At 42.9% G+C, this 23,015-nt stretch overlaps 1 protein-coding gene across 4 annotated transcripts in view; it reads right to left on the bottom strand.

Moving 5' to 3' along the window:
• Ncapd3 (non-SMC condensin II complex subunit D3) overlaps nucleotides 1-23,015 on the bottom strand; it is a 76,314-nt gene that overhangs the window by 23,653 nt on the left and 29,646 nt on the right. For all 4 annotated transcript variants that reach the window (XM_038321412.1, XM_038321414.1, XM_038321415.1 and 1 more), the window contains 9 exons: nucleotides 21,617-21,837; nucleotides 11,381-11,572; nucleotides 10,970-11,067; nucleotides 10,750-10,865; nucleotides 6,222-6,329; nucleotides 3,831-3,945; nucleotides 3,635-3,739; nucleotides 1,370-1,608; nucleotides 506-585 (listed from right to left, as the gene is read on the bottom strand). In XM_038321412.1, coding sequence (XP_038177340.1) covers nucleotides 506-585; nucleotides 1,370-1,608; nucleotides 3,635-3,739; nucleotides 3,831-3,945; nucleotides 6,222-6,329; nucleotides 10,750-10,865; nucleotides 10,970-11,067; nucleotides 11,381-11,572; nucleotides 21,617-21,837 — 1,274 coding nt within the window. The remainder of the gene's footprint in view (nucleotides 1-505; nucleotides 586-1,369; nucleotides 1,609-3,634; nucleotides 3,740-3,830; nucleotides 3,946-6,221; nucleotides 6,330-10,749; nucleotides 10,866-10,969; nucleotides 11,068-11,380; nucleotides 11,573-21,616; nucleotides 21,838-23,015) is intronic.

Raw genomic sequence — 23,015 nt, 5'->3', positions numbered from 1 at the left:
CAAAGCCACACCTCTTCCTTCCAATTCTCAAGAAACCAAACGCCATTTTCAAGGTGCCTTTGTGATCTGTACACTGTGCTTTTACTCTTAATTCCTAGACGCTCTTCCTTACAATTGCTGAACTTACAGCAAAACTGGATCTCTTTGTCAAAATTAACCTTTTTTTGGTCTAGAAACAACTACAGAGTCAGCAGCCAAGGCCTTTGCTACCACACAGTTTAATGAGAAGGCAGAGTGTTCTTCACCACTCCTTAGTGAGAGCAGGCAATGTCAGCACATGGTGGAGTCAGAGCTAAGATTAGTTATCAGTATGCTTGGTCCCCGTTTGTTTTGCTTTTAAAACATGCATATATAAGGTCTGTGCTATCATCTGGTACTTTAAGGTTTTCTGGTAATTATTAAAAGCCTACTAAGTTCCAAACAACTGTTGACTACCCTGAAAAGATAGTGCATACCAGAAACGAGGTAAATTGTTGAGCTGTCTGACTTGCGAAGGCAAGGTTACCTGGCAATGTCCGGTTGTGGATCCACCAGAGTGCTGACGAATCGAAAGAAGAGACAGCCCTTCCATTTCACATATTCTTCCTGTACAAGGATAAAGACGGTGTATTTCAGATGAATTTTAATATGTAAACATGAGACATACCAAGGTGCAGTCATTTGCTGACTTTTCTTTATGCTGGCTACTGGTCCATCGGGGACCTGAAACTAGTTTGATAATGTTTACTACCTAACCTCTTTGAAAGCACATAGCATTTGTTCATTTAAAGAAATATAGAGGACTATTTGGTCAAAAACATACCAAATCTATGGTATGAGGAAAATAACACAAATAACATAGTTTTAATGGGCAAATCCACTGGTGCCTCTGTAAGGTACACAATGCATGAGAAGATAAGCTTATGAGTGTATAGAAAAGATATAAAACTTAGTGAATACCTCACTTTTAAAAATTAAATATTCCCTTCTCATTACAGGCTAATATCAAACGCTCTATTCAGCACTACAGCTCAGATGTTTGACAGACTAGAAACAGTTCACTGGACTTTCGTAGCAATGCTGTAAGACAGTGCACCCCAGATACAATCTACATTCTAAAGTCAGAGCCATCAGGACTAAACACATGGACGTGGCCGGAGCCGCCTACCCCCAGGCACTTCTCTCTGCAGGTCTACAGACAGAATGGCGCTGCTTCACAGGACTGCTGTGCAAATATGCCAGCAGCACTAAACACCATAAGATATTCTAAACCAGAAATGAGAACAACTGCTTTTGATTCTATGACAAAACAAGCATATCATTGTTCACTGAATATTCCCTAAGCCAGCACGGTAAGCAGAAAAGGGCAGCCTGACTCCTACACACATACCTGTAAGAGGTTGGTAAGCAAGATCAGTGTCTGCTTTCGGATAAATGGATCTGAATCCTTCAGACAAATGGAAATATTGGGAATATAATTGTCCACCATGACAGTGTACCGGATACAAAGATCACACATCACAATAATGGCATTGTTGCGGACGGCCACATCCTCACACACTTCAAGTTCTCGCACAAGGGCTGGGACGCTTTTCTTCGCAAGATCTTCATGCTGTAAACACAGTTTACCTATGGCAGGAAAGGGTCCACACTATGGGTTACAGAGTAAGCAGATGCCCCAAATCACAAACAACAACAAACTCACGGACAAGTATTAGAAGGCTTAAAAATAGCATTTGGAAAAATAAACTCCAACACAAGTTTCTTGAGACATATAACTTTCCCTCTGCAATAATAAAATGGTCTTCCATTTAAAGTCACTCTTTGAATTTTTTTTTTTTTTGGTTTTTCGAGACAGGGTTTCTCTGTGGCTTTGGTGCCTGTCCTGGAACTAGCTCTTGTAGACCAGGCTGGCCTCGAACTCACAGAGATCCACTTGCCTCTGCCTCCCGAGTGCTGGGATTAAAGGCATGCGCCACCACCGCCCGGCCCTACTCTTTGAATTTTATAGTTACCTACTTATCCACAAAATTATCAGTAAAACCTAACACATTTTAGTTTTGATTATTCACATGCTCTAAAAAAAAACTTTACTGAATTAAAAATACAGACTAGATAACAGGAAAGAATGTTGTCTGACATTTGATTTTTTATTCCTAGTTAGAAGGAGGCTGCTAAATTATATTCCCTGGCGTGTTGCTTTGTGGCCTGGGGAATGTTTTGTTCCTACTTGTAATTCCTAGCTATTTTTAAAGTAACTAATATCACAAAAACAAAAACAAGAAGCCCCAAACCAAACCACAGCCATGACAAATATCTACTATAAAATACACAATCGCTTTTAAAGACAGAGTATTTAAATGACAGCCACAGGTCAGTGTTTTCAAGATGAGCTATTTGAGCTGATGGAGAAATGAGCTTGCAGCTCATCTGTCAGTTCTGGAAAACGTTAAATAAGCCATCTTGCTACATAAACTGGACTTCAAACTTTCCACTCCTAAGACCCAGTGTAGTACCTAGAGCACAATTCTTTGTGTTTGTGCACGTATGTGTCCCAGGGAAGGTCAGAAGACAGCCTTGAGTGTTCTCAGGCACCATCTTTCTTTCCCTTCTCACTGGCCTAAAGTTTGCCAAGCAGGCTAGGCAGGTGGCCAGGGAGCACCAGGGATCTGCCGGTCTCTGCATGCTCAGGACTGGGATTAGGGGCATGGACCAGGGGATTCGGCTTTCTTAATTATTTTTTATTCTAATGTATTTTAGGTCAATGGGTATTTTGCCTGCATGTATGTCACTCGTGTGCCTGGTGCCTGCAGAGGCCAAAAGAGGGCATCACACCTCCTAGGACTGGAGTTACTAGCAGTTGTGAGCTGTGGGTGCTGAGAACTGAACCTGGGTCCTCTGGAAAAGTGCCAGTGCTCTTAACTACTGAGCCAACTCTCCAGCCCCCTGGCCTTTTTAAAATGTGGCTTCTGGGGATCACAATCAGGCCCTTGTGTTTATGGGCACTTTATAAACTGAGCCGTCTCCTCAGCCTCTGAAATACACTTCTTGATAGGTTTCACGAGCTACGCTGTGATTATTAAAAAACAAAACAAAGCAACACAAAAGCTCTATAAAAACAGAAAAAGGTATAGTAGTAATTAATTCCCATAATCCTACAAAAAACTCCTTATTATAATGGTTTATATGTAAAACGTCCCACTTAGGTCATGTGATTCAACACTTGGTTCCCAGCTGATGACGCTCTTTTTATGAGGTTAGGTTAGAAATAAGCTGGAGGTATAGGTCAGCGGGAGGGATTTTGAGGATGCTATCTCAGCCTGGCTTCTGAGGAACCCCACTTCCTGTCTTCTGCCTTGAAATGACCAGCCAGTGCTACCACGTTTTCACTCTATAAGATGCACCCTCTGAAGCACGCACTGAAGTGCCCCTCAGTCAGCTATTTCAGCACAGCAATGAGTGACAGTCTTCAGGGCTCTCACTGAGTGCTCTGTTATATCTGCAGCGCTGGTCCCTCACACCAGAATTAACTCTTAAAGTCATAAAAGCTAGAGTAGGCAGAGCCTCAACAGGGCATAGCACATTACTATGGTTAAGCTGATTTGATACAAAAGCTACACAGACTACGGCCACATTTCCATCATGGCACCCTTACCTAAAGTGATGACGGCATGTGCTCTAATCACGGAAGGCATGGCAGAGCTGACCTGGAAAGGCAGCTGACCAGCTAGGGCATCTGTGGTCCCTTGAGATGACGGTACTGTGGGGAAGGGAGAGGAAACCGATTATTACTGAGACAGTTAATGAGCCTCAGGACAGAATGGTGCAGGGTATGACTTCAAAGGCCTTACAGTGATCCATATGAGAAGAAGAAGCCAGAATAGACTGGATTAGAAGGAAGATTCGCTTCTCCACTATAGCCGGACATAACTGAGCTATATCTCCTATGGTAAAAATACATTTCACCTGCAAAAAGAATTGATATTGCAGTAAAAGCAAGGCAAAAAGAACATAAACTCTAGCTAAGAAACATGAGAAACGAGCATTATTTTGTTTCACAAATTACAAAAAGATCACTGCTTTTTCAGAAAATATACAAGATTATTAATAAAATTTTGTTGCTACTTAATAAAATTCATTCCAAATTAGAATGACCATATCATTTTATCATCTAAATCTAGACATTTCTGTGAATAATTGGAACTTCTATTAATAATTATGTTGTGATAGAAGGTGTCATCCCTTCATATTAACATATACAGCCAGTGTTTAAGGAATATAAAGATGCCATGTGAAAGCTATGGGTTTCATAATAATTTTGCTGAGTATTCTACAGTTAGTGGGTACTTCTTTCTTTCTTCCTTCCTTTCTTTTCTTTTCTTTTCTTTTCTTTCTTTTGAGACTTAAGTTTCTCTGTGTAATAGCCCTGGCTGTTCTGGAACTAGCTTTGTAGACCAGGCTGACCTCAAATTCACAGAGATCCACCTGTCTCTGCCTCCTGAGTGTTGGGATTAAAGGCGTACACCACCATGTCTGGTGTGGGTATTTATTTATTCCTACAATAGCCTGGTGAATACCTCCATGAAACCAGCTGTTTAATTTTCCTAGCAGTGAAATCCAGACTGAGAATGTACATAAACAGTCTGGGAGTCTAGCTCAGTGGTAGAAATCACTGGCCTAGTATGCTCAAGGTCCTGTGTTCGATCCCTAGCACTTCAAGCTAAATTTGTTTTTGGATGCATGTAAGCTCACTCTGTACTGTAAAACATAATTCCACTCTGTCCTCCAGGTTAGCGTTTCCTGCTCAGAACACACACAAAGTCCTACTTCCTCATAGCCAGCTACCACTATTTGTTCTCTAGTGACACCCTGTTTTAATAAATAATATTGTTTTCTTTACCCCGAAGATGAATGAGCATTATTCAAGTCAAATGTCAGGTGAAAGCTTGTTTTAGAGCTAGAAATAGCTGTACCTGCATCATGCCTACAATCTTAGTTACTGGGGCCGGGGTGTGGTGGCAGGGTCACTTGGGTCCAGAAGTTTAAGGTCAGCCCAAGCAACATAGCAAGATCTTGACTCAACTAAACAAAACCAATTACTTGGCTGGGTGGTAGTGGCGCAATTGGGAAGCAGAGGCAGGCAGATGCCTGTGAATTTGAGGCCAGCCTGGTCTACAGGGTGAGTTTCAGGACAGCTCCAAAGCTACACAGAGAAACCTTGTCTTGAAGAAAAAAAAATCCAAAAAAACTCCTTAACATAATAGTATGTACAATCAAGTTTTTTTTTCTTTAAAAAAAAAAAAAACTTGAACTTAAGATAGAGTGTTTTGTTTTGTCATACTGGTGTGGGTCATGATTGACACTTGATAAAATGCAAGTCCTCTGAAGTCCACAGACAGCTTCCAGAGTCCCACAATGCTAATGCCTATCACTGAATGTGCGCACATGGAGCTGCTGGCAGAGCGACCTTCCCTTACAGCTCTAGCCCTGGTCTATAATCACTAACCTCAAGAGCTGAGCTGGCAGACCTGGAGCTGAATACAGAGAGGAGGTGCTCTCCTCATCTAAACAGAGAAGAAAACCAACCAGGTTTGATTAGATGACAATCCATCCTGAAGGGCATCAAAACTATGGCTTCTTTTCTCTGTCAGACAATGTCAGATGCCAGATCAGAATCACTGTTATGTGTCCTGAATCACAGGGGTCTCATAAGTTGACACTATTTTTAAAGTAGGGAGTGTCCATCAAAATAACTGGCTCAGCAAAGAGCATCTCTGTCCTGGGTGGTCAAATTTCCCCTTTTATTTTGCATATTACCAAAGCTCAGCTCTATTCCCACAGGGCTATGTTCTAATGTTTAAATAGCCCAGAAGACATGTTAGAATTATTTTAAAAGTCAAAAGGCCAAACAGGCTCTGGAGATATGTCAGCAGTTAAGCGCACTTGCTGCTCTTGCAGAGGACCTGAGTTTGGTCCCTAGCAGCTGACAAATGCCTGTGACTCCAGCTCCATAGCATCTAATAATGTCTTCTGGTTTCCACAGTGTCTGCATGTACATGCATGTACCTTCCTCCCCCAAGCACACATATACAAACATACATATAATGCAAAAAACAAAAACAAAACCCCAAAAAGTAAGCTATAAAAGGCTTTTCCCCAACAATAGCAACTGAAACTCACACTCCACAATCATCTTTGAAGAAACCCTGCTGTAGGAAGACTAAGAAAAAGCAGCTGCTTACCACCAGGTCTTCATTCATGTGTCCTGCCCCATCTTCCTTCAGAAGGACTACAGAGAGGTGGTGCTCGCAGGTGGAGAGCACATCCCTGCACACCTGCTTCAGCAGTTCCTGCACAAGTCACAGGTTAGCTCTGAGGAGGCTCACATGGCTCAGATGACTCCCCAAGCCCAGTTCTCAGGACCTCCAGGCTCTTAGAAGGCATGGAAGACCCTAGTCACCACACCCACGACTTTCACCTTTCCCATTGTTTGTCCCACACCATAGCAACGCTTGTAGCAACCTGGTTATGGGAACCAGCTAGGGCAAATGTTGAAAGAGTATCGTGTCTATCATCTTTCCTTTTACATTTGCTCTAGTTAAGAGCAAAAGGCAGACAAAAAATCTGGTTCTCACATCTATAAACCACCTTTAACAGCAGTGCCCTCTGACAGTAGAGGGAAAATAGTAATTCTACCACACACAGGTAGAGAAGTAACTATTACAGCTAGCGCTTTACTTTTAAAAGACAAAGTAAGGACTGATGTTAGATATGGTAATCCTAGCATTTGGGAGGGGGAGGTGGGAAGATCCTGAGTCCCAGTTTGGTCTAGGCAAATGGAGAGCTCCAGGCCAGTGTGGCTACACAGCTAGACACTCCAGATATCAGGGATCTGAAGAGATGGTAAGCAGTTGGGAGTGCTTGGTCCAGAATAATGAGGTCTTGACTTCAGATTTCAGCACATAACAAGCCAGGCGTCCCTACAAATGCCTGTTCCAAAGTGGGCAGAAACAAGAGGATCATTGGGGCTTGCTGGTCTCCAGGCTAGCTGAAGGTTAAGGCCCAGGTTCAGGGGAAAGACCCTGCCCCAAAATGAATAGGTATGCAGGGATAGAAGAAGACACCCAACATCCTCTTCTGGTCTAAGATATATAGACAGACAGACAGACAGACAGACAGACACACACACACACACACACACACACACACACACACAGCAGTTGCTACTCTTCTGTAATATTTTAGGTATAGGTTTTTAGTGTTTCTTATTGATTAAAGAAAGTTCCAGGGGATCACTGCCACTCAAAACATATAACCACATTTCTGTGCCTAAGAGCATTCTCAAAACCCCAAATTCTTGTACTTCATTGGCTATTCCAAAATACTTAGGTGTAACTGTTTCCACAGAAGTGAATATTAGGACACACACTTCTATTTTAGAGATAACTGTATTGCAATGACATTATCTGTCACACGTATGTCAGGTGTGTTCAAAGACTATGATAGGAATCACCCGGTGCACATGGTACTAGAACAACGTGGTGTCACATCAGCACTTGCCAAATAGTATAAATCACAAACACAAAAAAATATAATCTGACTTAGTCTAGCAATTTTCAAAACTACTGTGTTTATTTCTCTTTCTCTGTGTAGCCCTGGCTGTCCCTGAACTCAGAGATCCACCTTCCTTTGTCTCCTAAGTGCTGAGATTAAAGGTGTGCACCACCACCGCATCACAACACAATTATGACTCTTAGTAGATTATACAACCTAACCATCACTTGTTGGCCAAGAGAGAGCCTGAAATCAACAGGCCTTAATCCCTAGGAAGAGAGAACAGCTGACTTGTATAAACAGCCTAAGACAAGGACCTGGCTGAGCTGAAGTAACTACTCAGAACCACAGAGCCTGGGAAAACTGCTACTGCCAAACAATTCGGGGATCCTTGCTACACAACACCTAATGCCCAGTTTTGGCACAACTTCTTGTGAGCACCTTCAGAAGGTTTTCTTCAGTTGACTGAAATTTGCTCCTTTATAACTTCCAAACACTTGTATAGCCGGGCGGTGGTGGCACACGCCTTTAATCCCAGCACTCGGGAGGCAGAGGCAGGTGGATCTCTGTGAGTTCGAGACCAGCCTGGTCTACAAGAGCTAGCTCCAGGACAGGCTCTACAAACTGCAGGGAAACCCTGTCTCGAAAAACCAAAAAACAAAACAAAACAACAACAACAAAAAAACAACAACAACAAAAAAAACCCCAAACACTTGTATATATTGGGCATCTGAGTACACCAAACAAATTTAATTGTTTCATGTTAAAGTCTTCACATATCTGAATTCTGCTAGACAGCTTGTCTCACATAGCTTCTTACATGCTACACAATTTGCTTCACAATCCCCTCATCTAAATGTCTTCCATATAAAGTTGTTTCTAAAATGGTGTCTCTGAAACTGAGTTATAGAAAACGGCTAGGTCTTAAGTTTAGCTAGGACAAAGGGGAGGACAGGACCACTGCCTTCTTATTCTAGACACTTTCCCCACTGATATAGTCCAAGTTCTCACCAGGAGTTTAATGACATCCACAGAAGTTCTACTCTTACCAAGCTTACAGATACCAAAAATGTTCAAGATCGCCATCTAAGTGTACAGCAATGCTGAGAGGGGCACTCTCTGATCGTTTCTTGTTCTCAATAAAATATAGAGCACTTATTTACAGAGGACAAGGACAAGAGGATTTATAGTGACTCAAGTACCTAGCAGGCCAGAAAAAACTTGAGGTCTTCTACTGCTGACTGCCACGGGAGATGCTGGCCAAACAAACAAACAAACAAACAAAAAAACTAAACTGCCTTGGCCTGAGTACTGCCACTTTGACTTCAGACTCTATTTTACCTATTGGATGAAGCACAGTTCAAGATCCCAAGCCCAAGAGAAGCTGAGAACTTTCCAATGGCTCACCCACCTCCTCCTTAGACAATAGAAACAGTCTGTTATGTTCCTTAGTTCTTTAAAACATATACTGCTCCTAAAAGCAGAAAGAACAAATAAATTTGGTTGGCTGGGCTGAAACGCTCCCATTTTGTGTCAGCTGACAACACACAAGGAAGGTCCCTAATATTTGATTCTTGCTTGGTGAAAACTATAAGTGTAACTCGGCAGCAAATGCTTGTGATTTTTGTGCATATGACCCTGCTTCTGCCCCTGCGGAGCTGTCCTGAGAAACGAGGCTCCCGAGTCCTTGTCCTGCAACCCCAATCGATCAGTGACCTGCTTATGGGGTGATTTATTAAAATCTTTGGAACCAGTAAGTGTTGTCTCTCTCCTTTCTGGACTGGGTGTAACACAGTCAAGTTTTCTTGTAGCTGTTTGTTTCTAAATCCAAGGATGATGTTTTTGTATTCTCCCAGGCTCTAATAACAATGTAACTAAACAGTCTAATGACCTTGGGCATTCACAAGAGCCCACAGCAGAAAAGACTTTTTTCTAGCATACCGGGAAGCTAGAAACTGACCTTCCTTCCAATCCCAGTTCCGCCATCAGCAGGGTGTGGGCCACTGATCCTTAAAACCTGCCACCAATTTTCTCAGGATTTTACATCAAACAACACAACACCAGCTATATCATGTTTTCTTACTGTTCAATACTATTTAACTGTGCAAATCTGATGGCCTCCATGGGTACCCTTGTAACACACATCACACTCACTCAAAGACACACACATATAGGTAAACGAAAAATTAAAAAACTAAAAAAAGAGTATACTTCAAGATGAAAGCAGAAGACAATAATAAAATGATTTATTAGAAATATTGATATGGGGGGCTGGAAAGATGGTTCAGTGGTTGGCAGTACTGGCTACTCTTCCAGAGGATCTGGGTTCAATTCCCAACACCCATATGACAGCTTGCAACTGTTTGTGGCTCCTGCTCTGGGAAACCTGACACCCTCATATAGACACGTGCAGGCAAAACACCAATGTACATAAAATAAAAATAAGAAATACTGATAGGGCTGGTGAGACGACTCAGCTGTGAGATGGCGCGGTGGGTGAAGACCCCCGCTACCAAGCTTGGCATTCTGAGTTCTATCCTGGACCCACCTGGTGGAAGGACGGAACTGACCCCTAAGGTGTCTTCTGACCTCCACACATTTGCTATCAGTCACAGTAAATACATAAAACTAAAAAACAATCCTGATATGGGAATTTTCCAGCAGTTGTTAAAGGAATTGCCTTACCTAAAGTATTCATTTAGATTTTTGACTATTCATAAAAAATTACTAGAATTAATAAAATATTTATTAAAAATTACCAGTTGGCTAGGCAACTTTGGAGACACAATACCAGCAGGAAACCCTCGAGTGACATAATAGCACGGGCATTCCAAAGGAATATGATACAGCAAAGGATCAAACACCACCTGCTGTGCGTGGAACTCTACAATTAGGTAAAAGACAATGCCGCAGATGCTCTTGGGAGATTCAGGCTAGCACTTACTAAAAGATAGTCTTGCAGAACTGTCACCAGGGAGATAAATATCACTCAGGAGATGCACACGACTAAAAGACACTTGCTTGTGGAACCAACGACTATCTGAGAGAGCGTCTTGTCAGCCGTCAACCCCGAAAGACAGCAGCTGGACACATGGTGCTGACTGGTGGCAAAAGCCACCTCCCATGCCCTCTACTGACAGACAACACTTCTCAGACTTCAGACAGAGCAGCACGCTCGAGCCAGAGATGGACGCTAAGGAGGGTGTGTGGCCATACCTGCTCTTCCAGCACGGTCTTTGCAGACGCTCGGCAGAGCCCTTGCAAAGTGTCAACAGATGAACTGATTAGCTCTAGAGACCACTGGAATCCATTCAGCTTGCCTTTGATAATACCTAAAAAATGAAAAACCTGAAATTTAACTGCTTACAAAATACACAGAACTATATACATAAAAAGCTGCATGAACAGCAAGGTCTCAAGACAGTCTCCGACTCACCAGCTATTTTGTCCCGGGTGCTCCTGGGAAGGTGCTTTGCAATATGCCCAATGACACACAGCATATAACCTAAGGTGTTTGAATTTGGAGACTGTTCACTAGAGAAAAGGAGAAAGTGTCAAATCAAATAGCATGCTGCCAAAACCACCACCACCACCACTACCACCCCCGCCCTCACTTATTCTGGATTATTAATATTAAAAGTCAAGTCGTTAAATGGCTTAACTGTGAGGTCTGGAAGCATTAAGGTGCTTAATGAACTTTGACAAAGATAAACTGCTTATTTTTTTCAACTTGTTCTTAAGCCAGAATTTAAAGCAATAGCTATTATAGCAGGCCATTTCCTGAAAACATGAGCTTTGCTTCCAGCCAATCGGTGTCTGCTAGTGACTACTTTATAAGCATGCAAACCTGCTGAGTTTCTCCCATGACTCCATTATTTTGGTGTAGTCCAGCTTGGGTGATGAGCAAGTGATCTTGGAGAGCAGCATCCATGCTGGAGCTGAATGCTCGGTGTCAGTGTGGGATATCACACTATTTATAAAAGTGGACGAGAATTTGTCTTTCTTGGACCAAATACGAAAAGCCTTATTTAAATAGCGGCTATAAAAAAGAGAGAGAGAAGGAAAAGGAGAAATGTAACTATAAATACAGCAAAGTGTTCCAACCAAGCTCTCACTGGAAGGGATCAACCTCTGCAGTTCCAGGATTTCTCTGGCACATAAAACATCCACTCAGTGAGCCCAGCCTTTTGCATATCTGATATCAAATAAGGTGTCTTAATTTTCCCTTCAGAATAAGCTGTCCTTATCTCCCCCCTCACAAAATACTATTTACAACAAAAGAGAAAATTGCAAAATCATCCCCTCCAAAATTTCCACACAAATAGCTTACTATAATAGGCAAGTCCATGTTGATAGGAACAAAGCAACAAGAATAGATACCTTGTTCTTTATTTAATGTGATACTGGAGAGAAAGGACATCATAGCATTTAAACAAGGCATAGCAAACGAGCTAGAACTTGCTATACCTTAGTAATACATGAATAAAATTTAAAACGCTTCCAACGTACAAGTATCTATGTTACTGTTTTTGTGTCCATGTTCTTGAGGTTGGTGCTGAGTGTCCTTCTCAATCACTATTCTCCTTACCTTTTGAGTCAGGGTCTCTCACTGTTCAACTACACAAGCTTGCCAGCAAACCTCAAGGATCCTCTCAGCTGCCTCCCCAGTGCTGGCATTATGGTCATGTGCCACCACACTCATCTTTTTTTTTTTTTTTTTAATGGAGAATGGGTCCTGGGGATCCAAAATGCAGCTCTCCAAACAAGAGTGAAGGGCACTGGGCAGGGAGTGCCCTTCACTCTTTTTTTTTTTTTTTTTTAAATTAAAAGTGTTATTTATTTGAGGGGAAAAACTTACAAAACACTGCCCTACACAACAGCCAGGAAAGGAGTCTAGTGGCTGGAACTGGAGTCCGGATCAAGAGAGAGAGTGGAGTCCTGCCGCTGCTTTTTTTTTTTTCTATCTTTTCCATTTTTATTTTTTTATTTTTTTTCTCATTTTTTTTTATTAAAAATTTCCATCTTCTCCCCTCCTCCTCCCCCTCCCCTCCCCTCCCTTCCACCCATACCCCCACTCCGCCCCTCTCCAAGCCAATGAACCATCAGGGTTCCCTTCACTATGTTAAGTCCAAGGTCCTCCCAGCTCCCCCTAAGTTCAGGAAGATCACTTTTATTTTCTTTCCACAGCATGGAAGAAGATGCTATGACCCATGAGACAATGCCACAGTATACATTTGAAAGAAGACAAAAACATGGCTCCCGGGGCTGGAGGGGTGACATGTGCAAGACGCTGGATCTGATCTCCTGCCAAAAGAAAGGATGAAGGGAAAGGATGGAGGGAGGGAACCAGAAAGAGAAGAAATAATAACAAAATGCGATTATATCCTTCCTTTGTGCTCTTGCAACACACTTCCTACAAAAACTGACTTTGCTCTGTGAAATTTCCACCAGATTAAGAGCAACCTAGAGAGAGTGAGGTGTCAAGTCCTGCAACTTTTGAGCACTGGGAGCAGGGCACTGAAAATAAAGTACTCAAAACGTTTGTTAACTGAACTCACTAGACCTCCTCTTCTATGTCCTTCTAGTCTCCACCCCAACACTGTTAAACAGCTCTGAGATGCCTCCCTCCTCCAGCTTATTCTATCCTAGTTACCTATGACTTAAGTCACTTCACACAGGTGGTGTGGGAGGCCCATCTGTCTATGTTTTGCTTTTATTGGTTAATGAATAAAGGAACTGCTTTGGGCCTATAGCAGAGCTATAGGGGAACAGAGCTAGGTGGGGAAAACTAAACAGAATGCTGGAGAAGAAGGCAGAGTCAGAGAGACGCTATGGAGCCGCAGCCAGAGTCAGACATGCCGAAACTTTGCCAGTAAGCCACTGCCATGTGGCGATACACAGATTAATAGAAATGGGTTAAATTAATGCAAGAGTTAGCCAGTAAGAAGCTAGAGCTAATGGGCCAAGCAGTGATTTTATTAATACAGTTTCTGTGTGATTATTTCAGGTCTAAGCTTGCCGGGTGGCTAGGAACCCAACACACAGGTCTGTGTTTTCAACCTATAGCTTGATCCCTGTGGTCTTCAAACATAAATCTATTCGCTGTAGGTCCTAAAATGTAAACGCCTATCTTCTCCCTCTATATGAGTTCATCAGCAACTTCCTCCTTGCTACTCTGCTTTTAATGTAAGGTCAAGTTTCTTGGCATGCTGTATTATATAGCTCCCATTTACTTTGTGTCCCAGGCCCCCTATAGTTACACCAGCCATCAGTGCACTGAGGTGCTAGTGCAGTACATACAACCTCATGCACCCAGGGCTGTTTTCTCCCCTGGCTGTGCTTCTGCTCCTTGCTAGCTTTCAAGAGCCAGGTTGGGGAGCAGGAGCGACGGCCCCACGGTGAATAACCCACATAGCTCTTGCAGAAGATTAGAGTTTGGGTCCCAGCAGCCAGGCTGAGTAGCTTACTGCCAACTGTGACTCCAGCTTGCCCCCTCTGGCTTCTGTAGACACCTGCACTCAAGTGCACACACCCTAGAAAGATATACAGATACACATACAATTTAAAAAAAAAACTTAAGTAAAAAGTCAATTCAAAGGTCAGTTATCTTAAAAAGCACTTGTTCTCTGTTGACTAAAGATCTTAACATAAATCTTGTATATTACTGTTTATAAAACTCTCTATTCCATCAACCTTACAGTTCTTAGTAGTGCTTTCTGTGGGTATGTATGTATGTATGTATGTATGTATGTATGTTTGAGCATGGGTATGCATGTCTGTGGGTGATGTGCACAGAGCACATGTAAGCACATACAAATGTGTAGACGTCAGAGGTGACTTCCTCCAACACTATCCATCTGATTTGTTTTGATTTATATGTTAAGAATGCATATGTTGCCGAGCGGTGGTGGTGCACGCCTTTAATCCCAGCACTCGGGAGGCAGAGGCAGGCGGATCTCTGTGAGTTCGAGACCAGCCTGGTCTACAAGAGCTAGCTCCAGGACAGGCTCTAAAGCTGCAGAGAAACCCTGTCTCGAAAAAAACCAAAAAAAAAAAAAAAAAAAAAAAAAAAATGCATATGTTTGTGTGTGTACTTGTGGGTATGTGTATATGTAGGCCACAGGTCTATGTCAGGAGTCTTCTTCCATTTCATTTATTTAAAACAGGGTCGCTTACTAAGTCTGGAGTTTATCAATTTGGTTGTAGTACTATCTGGCCAGCAAACTGGAATTCTGTCTCTGCCTCTCACAGAGCTAGGATTACCAAGCCTAGCCTTTTATGTGTATGCTGTGGATCCAAACTCAAGGCCAGAATCCTGACTCTGGCTATCATGCTTACTTAGCAAGCACTTTACCACTGAGCCATCTCTCCAGCTTCCTCCACCTTTCCTGCACTGAACCTGAAGTTGACTGAGCACCCAGGCTTACTAGCCAATAAGCTCCAGGGCTCCAGCTACATCTCCCGTTCTATTCCCAGCACCGCATTAACAGTTACCTGCTGCTATGAGGGCTGGGGATTCACACTCACATCCTCATATTTGTGTTGACAGTGACACCACTCAGCCAGCCATCTCCCAGGCCCTCTAGTAATACTTCTTGCTTTTCAGACTGGTTCTGCAGATCAGTGGCTCTCTTATATTTTCAGTGCAAGACTTCTTCAAATTTACTCACTTACTCATGTATATGCATTTTTAGTGGGCCTTGTACGTACTAGGGAAGTACTCCTACCACTGAACCACACCCTATGCAGAGATCCTTTAAATCCTTTAAAGTTAGCCATTATCCCCAAAGAACTTTTGTGTCTGTAGGATGGATGGAGAGGCGTGCACGTACATCACACAAACACATATACACACCACCGCCACCACATTAGGAATTTAAATGTTTACTAGTTAAAATTTAATAAGACGTTGGACCTGGACCTGGTAGTACAAGCTTGTAATCCTAGTTACTCAGAAGGATGAGACAGGAGGATTGCATATTCAATGACATCCTGGGCTACAGAATCAGGTGAAGGCCAGCTTGGGCAATTTAGCAAGATGCTATCTCAAAATAAAAAGCAAATAAGAAAGGTCTAGGACATGGCTAAGTGTCAGAGTACTTGTCTAGCATACATAGTCATTTAGTATACTACAATCCCTACTGCTGAAAATAAAAACCAAAAGCAACAAAAAACTAGAACCACCAAACCCATTTATATCAGGATAATGAATAGTATTCTTTTCAAAAACAGCTCTTCCCAAACAAAGTTAAGTGGGGCGAGTCATTGCTGCATCCCTTTGTAAACCTCTTAAGTCTGGCTCGAATACAAATGGGGTGCTTGTATCTGCTTCTGTGTGCAATCTGTTCCAGTATCGTCATATTGCTTCTGGAACTTCAACCCTATAATTATGAAAGAATAAAAGTGAAAATGCCAAGAAACCTCTTAATGTTATGAATAAAAGCTCTACTCCTGCCCTAGCCCATGTCTGCACAGCAGCGCCACATGACCGCACACTTTGGGCCTCCTTTCTACATTCCTCCTCACTTTGGGGGTAATCCTGATGGCTGACTATTAGGGGAAGAAAGAAGAGAAAGCCCAGCACTCACTCATCTCCCCTCCTTTATGAAGTGCAGTTCTTCCTGTAACCGTCTGCAGGCTTCTTCACTAAACACCCCTCGTCTCTCACTCACACTCAGCAGTCATCTGCCTTTAACCTCTGACCTCTACATAAACCTAGATTCTGATAGGTCTGCTCTATTTGAGCATGAGAACAATACTTAGAGGATGCTGTGATGCTAAAGAAGCATAAGGTAAGCCTCAATTTCAGACATAAACACGCCCCAGACTTAGGAAATGCAGCAACTCAGGCCAGTTGTGATGGCCACTTTTGGTTATCAATTTGACTACCCCTGAAGTTAACTCAAACCCAAACGGCTGGGCACCTGAGGGGCTGAGTCATCTGAAGTGGGGAGACCCCCTTCCAATCCGTATCTTTGAGGCGAGGAGGGAAAACCCACTGTTAATCTGGGCCACACCCTCTGCTGGCCGCCCACACAAAGGCCAAGGAAGGAGGAAGACTGCTCTCTCTGACTTCTGCTCTAACTTTCACCAGCAAGCCCATTTCGTTCAATGGAATTAGAGTCTACTTTTTCGAGATCCTAGCATATACCGAGGACCAGCTGAGACATCCATTATTCTGGCTAGTATCATGTCAACTTGATACAGGTTAGAGTTACATGAAAGAGGAAACTGCAATCAAAAAAAGCCTCTATATCGTCCAACTGTAAGGCACTTTCTTAATTAGCGATTAATGGGGAAGGTGCCCAGCCCATTATGGGTGGTGCTATCCTTGGACTGGTGGTCCTGGGGTTTATAAGAAAGCAGGCTGAGCAAGCCATAGGGAGCAAGCCAGTAAGCAGCACCCTTCCACGGCTTCTGCATCAGCTCCTGCCACCTGCCCTGCTTGAGTTCCTGCCCTCACTGGTTTTGCTGATGGACTGTGATACAGAACTGTGGGCGAAATAAACCTTCTCATCTCCGAGTTACTTCTGGTCAAGGCGTTTCATCACAGCAATAGTACCCCTAACAATTCAGCCTTGTGGATGGAATTTCTGGACTTTCCATTGGTAGACAACCATTGCTGGGCCAGCTAGACCACAACCTATTAGTTATTTTAATAAATCCCCTCTGTGTGTGTACTGTGTGTTAGTATTCAGGCATATGTACTGGCTTGCTCTTAGGATCCTGATAGGATATGTCCTCAGCTGCAGTCACTAAGAGCAACTCCCACGCACATTTGCTAGATTTCCCTTTAAAAGGTGGGTCTGCCCACCTCCTGTCTTTTTTTCTACTGCCATTCTTGTCCCCAGGGAATGGTCTATGCATCCCTCTGTCCCCTTTTCTTTCCTCTTCCAATAAACCTCCTATGTGAGCCTTGTTGCATTGCGTGATTTCTCTTTGTGGTGTCATTTTTTAAAATACATCAGTGTGTGTGTGTGTGTGTGTGTCTGTGTGTCGTATATATACATATACTACATATATATTCTCTAAGTCTTTTACTCTAAAGAACCCTAATACAACAGGGGAACTAAGGAAGATAAGTAAAGGAAAACAAACAAGGTGGAGTGGGCTAAAAGGACATTTCACAGAACCTGCTGTCCACGGAGGCACCTGTACGCAGGACAGATTGTGGGGGCAGAGTGGGACCGTCACGACCCAGAATGCACATGCTGGAGAGCACAGAGACAAAGATGAAAGCACCGAGGGTACAGTGAGAGGCTTTCTGACGCTTCCTGAAAGGTCAGTGGGTGGGCTGCGAGCAGTCCAGACAAAAGAGACCCTGCCTGGGGGGCTGGGATGCCAGAGAGGAAGGGAGGACACAGCCTTGGGATCAAAAACAACAGGCGTTCCTTTTGCTTGAAATATACATTGCTGGGTTGTCTTCTAAGCAGGTTTTGACAATTTATGCACTCCCCAAGCATGCAAAACTGTCACTTTCTCAAATTCTCAGGAACACTTGGTTACAGTAGGGACTGTCAAGCCTCACATTTTAACCAGCTGAAACTTGTGTTATTTTTAACTCTGTTGACTGTTAGAGAAGTTTAACATCAGATTCAATAGCTCTTGTCTATTGTTCATCTCCACTTCAACTTTTGTGAATTGCTTTTCACCTTATCTGTTTTCTGTTAGGAGTCCTCTCCTGAGAAAGAATCATTAGTAAATACCCGTGGACCATCCCTCATCTGGGTTACAGTTTTCAATCTGTCCTTCGTATGTTTTTTATGGTGTCATCTTAGTCTGGCTTCTGAGTTGCTATAGCAACACCTGGAGATGTGTAATTGAAGAAGAACAGACTCTGTTTTCACAGTTCTGAAAGCTCAGAAGTCTAAGGTTAAGGCTGCAGGTTTCGTGTATGCTGAGGGCGTTCTCTGCTCCAAGGCAGCGCCTTACACGCAGCATCCTCTGTGGAAAGCAAGAGTGCTCTCACAACACAAACACACAAAGGTGGAGAGAGATAGCCCAGTCCTGAAAGAGGCACAGCCCTGGCTGCCCAGCCCTTCTTACAGGACCCCACCTCATGATACTCATATATGTCAGTTCATCTCAACGTGAGCTTTAAAAGGGAAACATGCAGCCACAGCAGCTGCTGGCAATCATTTTAGCACAGAATCACCCTGCCACAACGATGCAACTCCTTAGGCTCAGGGTTGAAAAGAAGATGCAATGGTTTCCCTTTAGATGTGAGTAAAAGGCTGATCTGTGCCCCTCTAAAATCTCTATCTTCAAGGCCTAACACCTGTAATTTCAGACTGTGACTGCATTTGGAGACAGCCTATAAAAGAACTGACAAAAATCAGAGGAGGCCACTAGCACACACCTTAATCAAATGTGACAGGTGTCTTTACAAGATGAGACTGGACCCTTACAGATTCGAGAAAAGACTCTGGGAGCACAGCAAGACAGCAATGTCTGCAGGTCAAGGAGAGGCCTAGGAGAAAGCAGAGCTGCAAGAAACTTTCCAGGGACTCACCAGTCTCCAGAACCGTGAGAAGTAAATGCCCACTGTTTAAGCCACCTGGAATGTGCTATGCTGTCACACTACACCTAGCAAACACAAGAGACTACTTCCACTAAAACTTTACATTTAACATTTCTGGAAAAAAAAATCTAGGCCTGTACCCCTCTCCTTTTTTTATAAAAGCAATTGTCTTAGGGTTTCAATTACTGTGATGAAACACCATGACCAAAAAGCAAGTTGGGGAGGAAAGGGTTTATTTGGTTTACACTTCCATATTGCTGTTCATCATCAAAGGAAATCGGGACAGGCACTGAAACAGGGCAGAAACCTGGAGTCAAGCAGAGGCCAGGGAGGGGTGCTGTTTATTGTCTTGCTCAGTCCTCTAAACAGAACCCAGGATGACCACCAGCGTAGAGACAGCACCAGCCAGAATAGGCTGGACCCGCCCCTATCAATCACTAATTAAGACAATGCCTTATAGCTGGACCTCATGGAGACATTTTCTCAACTAAGGTTTCCTCTTTCAGATAACTCGTTTGTGTCCAGCTCACTAAAGCTGTTGGCACAGTAGTAATATATTCTCTCACTGTGGTGACACACACAGAGAAGGCTGTGACATGTGTCTAGGCTGGGTGGCTGGTGGGGTAGGCTGAAGGCTGAGTCTGCGCAATAGCAGCCACCTTTTGGGCAGTTATTTTTATTCATTTTGAAATCAGATAGCTGTGTGTTTAAAAACATTAAGAAATGGGACTGAAATGAAGCTATAAATACTCGTAACCACAAGCATTTGTACTTGAAAAACAGGCATTTAAAGGGTACTCATGTCCTATCAAGCTTTAGAGAATGCATGTCACAAGATGCTTAGGAGGTATCATGTTGATATACATTATAATAGGAGAACATGAAATACCAATGAACTCAATGTTTAGTTAAATTAAAAAGTAACTAAGCTTAAGAAAAGTCATCTTGAGAGGGAGTCTATTGTTTCAAATCCAGCAACCCTGGACACCTAAGACTCGGGCATAACCATCTAGAATCACCTAGGGATTAGACTAAGGTTAACATCTGAGAATGTCTGTGAGAAATCATCTAGATTGCATTCACTGACTGTCCTTTAGTGGGGACAGAGCTCTGCACAGACCTCTGCTGCTCTCTGCTACTTTACTGTGGACACAATGTGAGCAGCCCCCTCAAGCTCCTGCTGCCATGACTTCGCCATCTTGGCAGACCATAACATGGGACAGAAAGTCGAGACAAACCCTTTCCTCCTAAAGTCACGTTTGTCCAGGTATTTTATCACAGCAACAGGAGAAGAAACTAAGGCCAAAACAGGAGTGAGAAAGCAGTAGGCTGTGCTGCTGAGTGAGCCTCTCCCCAAAGGAACATCAGCAAAAGTGTAGGTGGGACCGAGAAGGCGCTGACCACATGAATGAATTTTTAGTGGTAAAGTTTTAATACCAAAGGGATGAAGATATCATGTAACCCATTATCTGCTCTTGAAAATGAGGAAACTCAGGTCCAGAAAGAAGTTCTCTGTAAAGGCCATAGGGCAGAAGTTTAAGGCAATCGATTGCTTTTGTTGCATAACTACATGGAAAGGTCTGTCTCTTGTGTGACAAGGAGATGTAAAGAGAAGAAAAAAGCAGTCACTACCATCTAAATACAAACCAATCATAAGAACACTGTAGTCAAGGTACCACCACAGATCCTAACACCTCAGTGTAATGTCCACCACCCTCAATGTTATCAAACAGAAACAAAAGCACAGAGCTATTTAACTCACTAGCTTATTAAAGTGTATAAGGTTTAGCTTTTGTGAATGAAAATGCAGGTTGGGTGTGGAGGAACATTAATCTCAGTACTTGGGAGGCGGAGGCAGGTGGAGCTCTGAGTCTGAGGACAATCTGGTCTACAGAGGGAGTTACAGAACCCCTGGGACTACACAGAAAAACGCTGTCTCAAAAAGAAAAAAAAAAAAACCCACAAAAGCAAAAGCAAACAAACAAACAAAACCAAAAAAAAAAAAAAAAAAAAAAAAAAAAAAAAAAAAAAAAAAAAAAAAAAAAAAAAAAACAAGGAAAGCTGCAGCCCCCACTAATAGCAGGCAGTGGGATGTTGATGCTGCCGTGCCACACTGTGTTTGCACTACACAGAGCCAGTCTAAAACTGGAAAGGACTCGGGAGGGAGCACAGTGGTCCAGGCATCACCAAAACAGTCATCACAGAAGTGTTGAGATCTGACGAGGAGCAAGAAAAAAGGATCTTCACATACACTAAGAATCTGGATGACTGATCTTTAGATGTCAATGGAAAAATTATTATTAAAACACCATATGAAGGCCAGAAAGATAACTCTAGTTTCTAGTTCCAGGAAATCCAATGCAATCTTCTGGCTCCTCGAGTACCGTCCGTCTGTCTGTCCGTCCGTGCGTGTCTCTCTCTCTCTCTCTCTCTCTCTCTCTCTCTCTCTCTCTCTCTCTCTCTCTCTCTCACCATTTATATACATAAACTCTTTAAAACACAGTACAACAAAGAGCAGCACATGGCCTTCTATGAGAAACTGAAGTGATATAGTTAACGTACCTGAGGCCCTGGCTTTCTGTAGTAAGGAGAGCAAGTAGCGCCCAAGCGAGCACTTGGCTTCTGTCCTCATTGTGAAATTTCTTGTGATGCTTAAGGTTCTGCAACAGGAGCTGGTCCAGGCATTCCAAGGCCTTTTCCTGCACTGTGCTTTCACAGTCCATCACCACTGGGATGACTCCCATCAACCAGGCTTTCTGGACTGGGACACATGTAGGCTGGGCCTAAGGTTGAAAACATTGTAGCAGAAGATCTAACACAGGTCTGGGTACAAGCCAATGAAGCTGCAAACAACATTTCAGCAGACACACTAAATATAATCACATCTACAGGGGTAGGGCTACAGTTTAATGTTAGAGGGCATTCTTTGTATGTTCAAAGCCCTGGGTATAATACTAGACACTATACCCAAGCAAACAAATAAGTAATTGCAAACAAAACATAAAGAAAAAAAAATCAACATTCAGAGATCCTGAAAACTATAACCTTCCCCTTATGATAAATCAATACATATTAAATTTAAACTAATAAATTAAAGTCATTATTTTATTACTAGTGATCAATATTAATTTTGTTATTCAAGATCAACAAATATTTACTCCAAGGACAATGTGTTGGCAGAAAAAGCCAAAATATGTACTGCTGGGGATGGAAGCTGGCTCAGCAGTTGGCTGCACTTGTTGCTCTTCTAGAGGACCCGGGCCGGATTCCCAGCAGCAGGCCAGGCAGCTCACAAGTGTCTGTGCTTGCTCAGTTCTCCGTGGGCACTACATGCCCATACTCACATGGATGCACGCGCACACACACGTAAGCAGTAAAAACAAATCCTAAAAGTATGTTTCTTTAATGCCTTCTCTGATAAAAATAATAATCCTTTAAAAATTCTTCAATAGTCAGAAATAAATAGAGAGAAATAAATTATATATCATATTAATGAATATGCTCTTCTGGTAACATCTACATATCTTTTTTTCCCCCTGACACAGGGTTTCTCTGTGTAGCCCTGGCTGTTCTGGAACTTGCTCTGTAGACCAGGCTGGTCTCGAACTCAGATTAGCATGCCTGTCTATGCCTCCAGAGTGCTGGGTTTAAAGGCGTGCGTGCATTACCACCACCTAGCTACAAATCTTAATTGACAAAAAAATTAATCTAGGCCTGAATTTAATCAACCAATTTGACTTTGACGCTTTTGTTTCTGGGGCTCAAGAGAAGGTACAGGTGATTAGAGCGAGCAACGTCCCTCAGGCTCAGGCATTTGAACACTTCGTCTCCAGCTGCTGGAGCTGCCTGGAGAGGTTACAGTGGGGAGGGTACAGTCTTGCTGGAGAAGATATGTCACTGGGCAGGGTAGGCTTTCAGAGCTGAGAGTTTACAGTCTTGCCCCACTGATGAGGAATGCCCC

This window comes from Arvicola amphibius, chromosome 3 (assembly GCF_903992535.2).
Source record: "Arvicola amphibius chromosome 3, mArvAmp1.2, whole genome shotgun sequence".
NCBI lineage: Eukaryota > Metazoa > Chordata > Mammalia > Rodentia > Cricetidae > Arvicola > Arvicola amphibius.
This window is presented reverse-complemented; position numbering and strand designations above follow the sequence as displayed.